General features: G+C 39.2%; 1 protein-coding gene across 1 annotated transcript; it reads left to right on the forward strand.

The window, feature by feature from the left end:
- Positions 1–1,977: 1,977 nt before the first annotated feature.
- On the forward strand, positions 1,978–5,697 carry LOC106314704. The gene is made up of 6 exons (XM_013752535.1): positions 1,978–2,009; positions 2,105–3,356; positions 3,575–3,769; positions 3,865–4,490; positions 4,567–4,834; positions 5,110–5,697. The coding sequence occupies exons 1-6, from the start codon at positions 1,978–1,980 to the stop codon at positions 5,695–5,697; spliced, it is 2,961 nt and encodes a 986-aa protein (XP_013607989.1).
- Positions 5,698–8,520: the final 2,823 nt, after the last annotated feature.

The following is an 8,520-nucleotide window of genomic DNA, read 5'->3' on the forward strand; positions in this document are numbered from 1 at the left end:
CGGCTTGATCCTCGAAAGGGGTACGTAGGCAGCCTTTCATAAGGTTCAGTCCGAAATCAATCAAAAACCTTTTCTGTATTTTCTTCGTCTTTAGTTATCGAGCTGCAAGTCAACTAGGTTTGAGCTTTTATGCCGCTAGAACTAGGTAACTCGCTGACAGCCTTTGCGGCCAATGCTTTTATGATCTCTTGTAATGATCGCAACGCTCTCACGCGGACTCGAAATAAGATCTATTGTTTTCTCTAAAGTCGTTTGTTATCTTTTCATGATTTCCGCATATATTTGGTCACTTACCGGGACCTCTGGGAAATTAGGGTTTTCCTAGTTTCCTAATTTAAACGTAAATCGACAGTGCGAATTTCGGTTCCCACAGTCTTTAGTCAAATGTTGGATAGAGCACAAGCATCTGATTGCTTCCGAGGAATGCGACTTGCTAGAAACTGTCCAACGGTTACTCATCTGTTCTTTGCAGATGACTCCTTGTTTTTTGTCGAGCGACATTGGAGGATACAACTTATCTGGCTAATTTGATTGATCAGTATGAAAAAGTCTCGGGTCAGAAGGTCAACTATGATAAATCCTCGATCATTTTTGGTAAAAGGATTCCACAAGACTTGCGCTCAAGGATTCAACAAATTTTGAAGATCAATACTCTAGGTGGAAGTGGTAAATATTTAGGATTGCCAGAGCAATTTGGTCGAAGCAAAGTTTCTGATTTTCAGGGGATTGTGGAGAGAGTTAAGGAGCAGACTTCTCTCTAGTATACTCAATTCTTATCACTTATCACCGGCTGGAAAAGAGATTCTGATTTAATCCGTGCTCCATGCTAAACCTGTTTATCCTATGAGTTGTTTTCTCCTTCCAAAAACTATCTGTGATGCTATTAACTCTCAGTTCTCAACATTTTGGTGGGGACAGAATGAAGGAAAGCGTAAGATCTCTTGGATGTCTTGGAAAAAACCCTGCTTACCTAAGTCTGAAGAAGGCATGGGGTTCCGAGATCTATATGCATTTAACAAGGCTTTACTGGCTAAACAAGCTTGGAAGATTGAACAAAACTCTCAGTCATTGTTGTCCAGGCTATATAAAGGCTATTATTATAACTCGTCGACATTCTTACAGTCGACAAGTTCTACTACGTTTTCGTATGGGTGGAAATCCATCCAAGTTGGTAAGGAATTATTGAAGAAGGGTTTGATTATACAAGTTGCTAATGGAGTGAATACTAGGATATGGGAAGATCAGTGGCTGCCAGGTTTACCTCCCCGTAAAATAATATCTCCATGTTTGGTTCCAAATATGAAGGTTGCAGAGCTCATAAATCCTATTACCACTACAAAAAAAAGTCCACATTCATAGCACATGACGATAGCTCATTTTACTGATTTGCTATTGTAGATCCATATAAAATTTCTATACTCTATAACAACACTAGATTAACGCTATGGTAAAATTTTAGTAAGTGGGAAGCTAAAATCTAATTTTTCGCGAAACAGTTAATGAAAATCACAAAATTTCCCTCTCATCACTCATTTTCCCTCTCTCATAGCTCTCGTTTCCCTCTTTTCTCTTCGAACCCTAACAAAAGTGAGATCGATTCCATCGCCATTTCTATCACCATTTCCTGATCCCAACCGTAAATTCATCGCCATTTCCATCACCGAAGGCGATTTTGCTTCAATCGCGAGGTCTGACTCGCTATTGAGCTCAATTCCAGCTTATGTATCCTTTCTTTGATTTCTGTTAATCGAGCATACTTCTTCAGTTCTTTCTATTTCAGATTTCGATTTCGTTTTTGCATGTTCAATTTCGTGTTTGCTTTTACATGATTGACATCGATTTCATAGTTGTTTGCTTGAATTGAGAGACTGTACATATCGAGTTATCATCTAGTGATATGTGTTCTGAATTTGATTGATTTTACTTTGAGTTGGTTCTTTATGTTAGTAAAGGTTTCGATACAGGTTAGAACATACAATGGTGGACAAAGCATGGGTGCATCTTAGCAGGCAATGAATTAAATCATATATATTAGCTTTCAGTAGGTGTTTTGAGACTTAAATTAACTTGTTTATTTTCTTTTCCTTTTGATTCTGAAATATAGAGTTGATCCTGCTTATGAGAGAGGGGCTTCAAAGTTTGTACGAGATGTGGTTGCCACTTCTGGAGGGATTGATATGATTGTCTGTCCTTGCATTGACTGCCGTAATATAGATCGTCACTCAGGAAGTGTGGTAGTTGACCATCTTGTTACTAGGGGTATGGAGGAGTCTTATAAGATGCGGTCTGATTGGTATCTACATGGAGACTTCAACTCAGGGGTTGCAGATGAAGGTAGAGTTCATCAATGGAATGATGAGATCTTCGGGTTATACAGAGCTGCTGAGTGTTTTGATGCAGTGTTAGCTGGTACGGGGGATTTTTCTGAGATGGCAGAGGGAGAAGACAAGAAAGAAGATGAGTTTTTGGCGAAGCTAGCTAATACTGAAACACCATTGTATCTGAGCTGTGCAAACCATAGCAAGTTATCCGCTATTGTATCATTATTTAGATTAAAGACTCAGAATGGGTGGTCTGACAAGAGCTTCAATGATATGCTAGAGACATTGCCGGAGATGTTACCAGAGGAGAATGTGCTACACACTTCATTGTATGAGGTTAAAAAAAATTTGAAGTCATTTGATATGGGTTACGAGAAGATTCATGCATGTGTCAGCGACTGCTGCCTATTTAGAAAGAGGTTGAAGAAGCTTGATCACTGTCCTAAATGCAAGGCTTCAAGATGGAAGACTAATGTCCACATTGGTGAAACGAAGAAAGGAGTCCCACAGAAAGTGTTACGGTACTTTCCAATAATCCCAAGACTGAAGAGAATGTACCGGTATAAGGTGTTGGCCAAGGATTTACGGTGGCACTTCAGCAACAAAAGCACTGATGGAAAGCTTCGACACCCCGTTGATTCAGTCACATGGGATCAGATGAATGCCAAATACCCTACCTTTGCCGCTGAAGAAAGGAACATGAGGCTTGGACTTTCAACAGATGGATTCAAACCATTCAATATGAAGAATACGATGTACATTTGCTGGCCAGTTTTGTTAGTCAACTATAACTTGCCACCTGATTTATGCATGAAGAAGGAAAACATCATGTTTTCATTGTTGATCCCCGGTCCACAACAGTCTGGTAATAGTATAGATGTGTACTTAGAACCCCTCATCGAGGATCTAAACCATCTGTGGAGCATTGGAGATTTAGTGTACGACGCAGTGACTCGATCAACATTTACTCTGAAGGCGATGCTGCTTTGGACGATCAGTGGTGTCCCAGCTTATGGGAATCTTGCAGGCTGCAAAGTAAATGGAAGAATGGGGTGTCCTTTATGTGGGAAGAATACTGATAGTATGTGGCTAAAGTTTAGCAGAAAGCATGTGTACATGTGCCACAGAAAGGGTCTGCCACCAGATCATAGATTTCGTGGGAAGAAGAAGTGGTTCGAGGAAAGGCTGAACAAGGGAGAAGGGGGAGGACTTTAACTGGGCGTGAAATATCTCAAAACCTGAAAAATTTCAAGAATGAGTTTGGAAATGTTAAACGATCTGGAAGTAAGAGGAAAAGGGTGGTCTGTACAGATATAAGATCTGATACTGAGGGTTTATCCAGTGAATCAGAGGAAGAGGAAGAGGAATATGAAGACGTCAAAGTAGATGAAGATGAGTTATCTAGATGGAAGAAGAGATCAATCTTTTTCAAACTTCCTTTTTGGGCGGTAAGATACCACTTTCCTTTGCTTTTATTTTTCTATTATTGTTGTATTGTGTTTAACTTAAATGAGGTTTTTATTGTTGTTTCTGTTATGATTAGGAACTCCCGGTGAGGCACAACTTAGATGTAATGCATGTTGAGAGAAATGTGGCAGCTAGTTTAGTTTCGACACTATTGCACTGTGGGAAATCGAAGGATGGTCTTCCTGCTCGTAAAGATCTAGAGGATCTTGGTATTAGGCAGGATCTGCACCCTAAAATCCAGGGAAAGAGAACATATCTTCCTCCAGCACCGTGGTCATTATCCAAGACAAAGAAGAAGGTATTTTGCAGGCGTCTATTTGACTTCAAAGGCCCGGATGGATTTTGTTCAAACATTTCTAGAGGTGTTTCACTTGATGACTGTAAAGTCACAGGTCTGAAATCACATGACTATCATGTGTTAATGCAACAACTTCTTCCGATTGCTCTTAAAGGGTTGTTACCTAAAGGACCTAGGCTAGAAATTACAAGGCTATGCGCATTCTTCAATTTATTGTGTCATAGAGTGATCGACATGGAGCAGCTTTTGGTCATGGAAGCGGAGATTGTGGAAACTCTCTGCTTGTTTGAAATATATTTTCCTCCAAGTTTCTTCGATATCATGGTCCATTTGACTGTGCATCTAGGAAGGGAAGCCCGACTTGGTGGACCAGTCCATTTTAGATGGATGTACCCATTTGAGAGGTACTATCATGGTCCATTTCACTTATTTCATTGTTAGTATTCATTAGCTAATCTATATTTACTCACATTTGTTCAGGTACATGAAAGTACTCAAAGACTTCGTCAGAAATACTGCAAGACCAGAGGGGTGCATCGATGAGTCATATCTAGCTGAGGAATGTATCAGGTTTTGCAGTGAGTTTCTGAAGAAGACAACAAATGTAGAAGATAAAATTGAAAGAAACATGGAGTATGAGAACAACTCTATCTTAGAGGGGCGTCCAATATCCATCGGAACCTCAATTACACTCACTGAAATGGAGAAGAAAATAGCACATCTTGCTATCATCCAAAATCTGGCTCTCGTATGTAGAGTAAGTATCATATTATTTTCATTGATCTTTATATGCATGTTTATATTAATGACTGACAATTTGATTTATTTATTTTTCTCAGTGAGCATCTCCAGTATTTACAAGACACAAATGACAGATGTCGGCGAGATGCATCATTCTTATGGAGTATGCATACAAAGAATTTTGCAACTTGGCTAAAAGAACAGGTGCGTCATGAGAAATCTCAGTTCTTTAGTTATGGTACTATGGTATAGATGTTTATATACTTGCTTTTTACTTTATAGGTCCCTCTTGATTCTAAAGAACACGAAGAAACACTCAAGTGGTTAGCTTATGGACCACGTTGTTCTGCAAGGTCATATACATGCATTATAGTTAATGGGCAGAGGTTTCGTACAGCATCAGTTGATAGAAAAAGTCAGAATTCTGGAGTTTACTATGAGGCTACCGCAGTTTGTAGATCTAGTGCTAAAGATATATCACAAGTGGTTGATTTTGTATCTTACTATGGCAGAGTTACTGATATCATTTTGATGGATTACAATGTCTTCTATGTTCCTCTGTTCGGGTGTCAGTGGGTGGTAAAGGGTAATGGAGTGAAGATTGAAGATGGCTTTACACTTGTTAACATGCATCATAGTCAAGCCTCCTTCTTTGCTGACCCTTACATACTAGCATCACAAGCAAAGCAAGTCTTCTACTCTAGGGAAAATGAGTCATCCAATTGGTATATTTTCATGAGATGTCCTTCAAGAAGATACAGTAAAGAAGATGTTCAAGAGGGAGCTGCAGACATTGGGCCATTGCCAACAAATATTGACATGGATGTTGACAATGATTATGCCGACAATGCCAGAACTGATTGTGAATGAATATATGTGTGAACCATGTGCTTGATTGTTGTGTGCTTGATTTCGTGTTTGCTTGATTGTTGTGTGGTTGATTGTTGTGTGCTTCATTGTTGTCTGATATTGAATTATTTGGGATGGAATTAACTCTTCTTATCATAATTTGTTTCAGGTGAACTGAGATGGGACGTCCAAAGGGAAAGAAAGGAAGGAAACAATCATCAAAGAAAGCAAAAGAGGCGGATAGTGAGGTTGAGTTCGTGTGTAGTATACAAACACATGCAGTTGAAGAAAATGTACCAGACACAAAAGAACCTGAAGGTGAAGAACAAGCACAGCCCAATGAAGGTGAAGAACAAGCACAGCCCAATGAAGAAGAGGAAGAAGCAGGAGAGCAGCATGACGCCGAAGAGCCTTAAGGTGAAGTCGAACTATGTACAGATCAAGAGGCGGTAGTTGGAAACACTCGTAAGAGAAAGCGTGGACCAACAAGGATGAAAGACGTAGCCAAAGATCCAAATACCAGAGTTCATATTGATTTCAACTTATTGGGAGAAGCTTATGGTGATGGTTCAGTGAAGTTGTCTTCGTATCTAGGTCCGTTGGTAAGAGAACACGTTCCTGTGACACTTGAAAGTTGGAAAAAACTTACAGAAGAAGTGAAGACAGTGCTCTGGAAATCGATCCAGGTGACAGTTTCTATACACTTAGCACGAGTAAATGAGATGCATCAAATTATAGATATGTGATTTGTCTTTTATGTGATTGCAGGCGAGGTTTGATATAAATGATGGCTACCACAAGGATGCATTGCTTAAGCAGATGGGAGCCTTATGGAGATCATCCAAGTCATGCCTAGTCACTCAAATTAATGAAGCGGAGAATAACCAACAAAGGATGAAGCTCAGACCTAAGAATGTCACTCCGGTTGAATGGCACAAATTTGTGAAGCTGAAAACTAGCCAAGAATTCAAGGTATGCTTGATGACTTGAGTAAGATATGTTGAAAGTATATTACATATTAACAATCATGTGATAGGTTGTGAGTGATAGCTACAAGGAGAGAAGACGCAAATAAATTCCTCACACCTGCAGTCGAAAGGGAATGGTTAGACTTGCAGAAGAAATGGTCAGTATACCTTCTTCCTGTTGTTTCTTTGAAGTGGTTAGTTGAGGATACTAAGACATACGATATTTCTTCCGGTTTTTTTTATAAAAAAAGTTCTGAAAACCCATATGGAGTGACGAGGCTTAAAATCTGGGTGAAGTCGCGTACCAGAAAAGATGGAACTCCTATCAATACAAATGCGGCTGAGAAGATTGTGAGTTTATTTTCTGATGTGAGTTTATGTTCTGATTTTGGTTGGGAGTTATCTGAAGTTTCATTTGTTATTCGTTTGTTTTCTGATGTGAACCAAAAGGCAGCAGAGCTTGTTATCATGTGCTAGAGATAAAGATGAGGATACGCTAGTCCAACTGTTAGGTCCTGATAATCCTGGTCGTTTGAGAGTAATGGGCAGGAATATAAGTAAGACAAAATTAGCTTGCTTCCAAGTGAAGAACAATACTATCACTACAGGAAAACACAACTATAGCGACGAAAATTAATCCTCGTAAATTTACGTCGACTTTACGAGTATCTTACGAGGAAATGTAAAATCAACGTAAGTTCGTCGTAAAATAACGACGAAACGATTTCTTCGTAAAAACGACGTAACATAACGTGGGTTTTACGAGGAAAAATGGTTTCCTCATAAACTCTATGTAAAATTAGCGTCTACTTTACAAGGAAATATTTTACGTTTACTTAACGACAGAATTTCGAGTCCATCAACTTTTTAGTTGTAACACGTTTTTTGTTTCGGATACCTAACTGAATTTCGTCGTAAATTCGTAGTAAAATTTCAACTACCAGATTTGAAATTTTCCTATAAATATGGACGTTTGAACATCATTTTAAACACACCAACAAGAAAAAAAATTAAAACATGACAGAAAAAAAATGTCGGGCTCTGGGAATATTTTCGAGTTGCGGAGGTGGATGTATATGCACAGAGATGCTAACGGGAGAGTGACGAAAGAATACCTTGAAGGGCTGGAGACATTTATGCATCAAGCAGATTCCACACCGTTCGCCCAAGAAAGCGGTAAGATGTTCTGTCCTTGTCGGAAATGCAACAATTCAAAATTGGCAAATCATGAAAATGTTTGGAAGCATTTAATAAATAGAGTTTTCACGCCAAATAACTATATCTGGTTTCAACATGGAGAAGGTTATAATTATGAGAATGAAGTTAGTAGTAGTAATAGCAATTTTCAGGAAGAACCGGTTGATCATCATTTGCATAATGAACATAGTTACCATCAGGAGGAGCAGTTGGTAGATTATGATAGGGTCCATGATATGGTAGCTGATGCATTTGTAGCTCATGATGAAGATGAAAAACCTAACATAGATGCAAAATTTTTTTATGAAATGTTAGATGCTGCGAATCAGCCACTTTACAGTGGTTGTAGAACTGGGGAGATGAAGAGAAGTTAGAAGAATGTCGATTCTGCAAGAAGCCACGATTCAAGCCGCAAGGACGAGGACGTAATAGGGTACCGTACCAAAGGATGTGGTACCTACCAATTACAGACAGATTGAAAAGATTGTACCAATCTGAGCAGACTGCCGGAGTGATGAGATGGCATGCCGAGCATACTCAGATGGATGGTTAGATGAATCATCCATCAGATGCAAAAGCCTGGAAACATTTTAACAAAGTACATCCGGAATTCTCTAGCAATAGCCGAAATATGTATCTCGGATTATGCACAGATGGATTTAGTCCATTCGGAATGTCA

The sequence above is a fragment of the Brassica oleracea genome, chromosome C9 (assembly GCF_000695525.1).
Source record: "Brassica oleracea var. oleracea cultivar TO1000 chromosome C9, BOL, whole genome shotgun sequence".
Classification (NCBI taxonomy): domain Eukaryota; kingdom Viridiplantae; phylum Streptophyta; class Magnoliopsida; order Brassicales; family Brassicaceae; genus Brassica; species Brassica oleracea.

Coding starts and splice junctions, on each gene's coding strand:
- LOC106314704 (XM_013752535.1), top strand. CDS start 1,978: ATGGTGGACAAAGCATGGGTGCATCTTAGCAG. Junction 3,770..3,864: donor TCAAACTTCCTTTTTGGGCG/GTAAGATACCAC, acceptor TGTTATGATTAG/GAACTCCCGGTGAGGCACAA. Junction 4,835..5,109: donor TCATCCAAAATCTGGCTCTC/GTATGTAGAGTA, acceptor TTTACTTTATAG/GTCCCTCTTGATTCTAAAGA.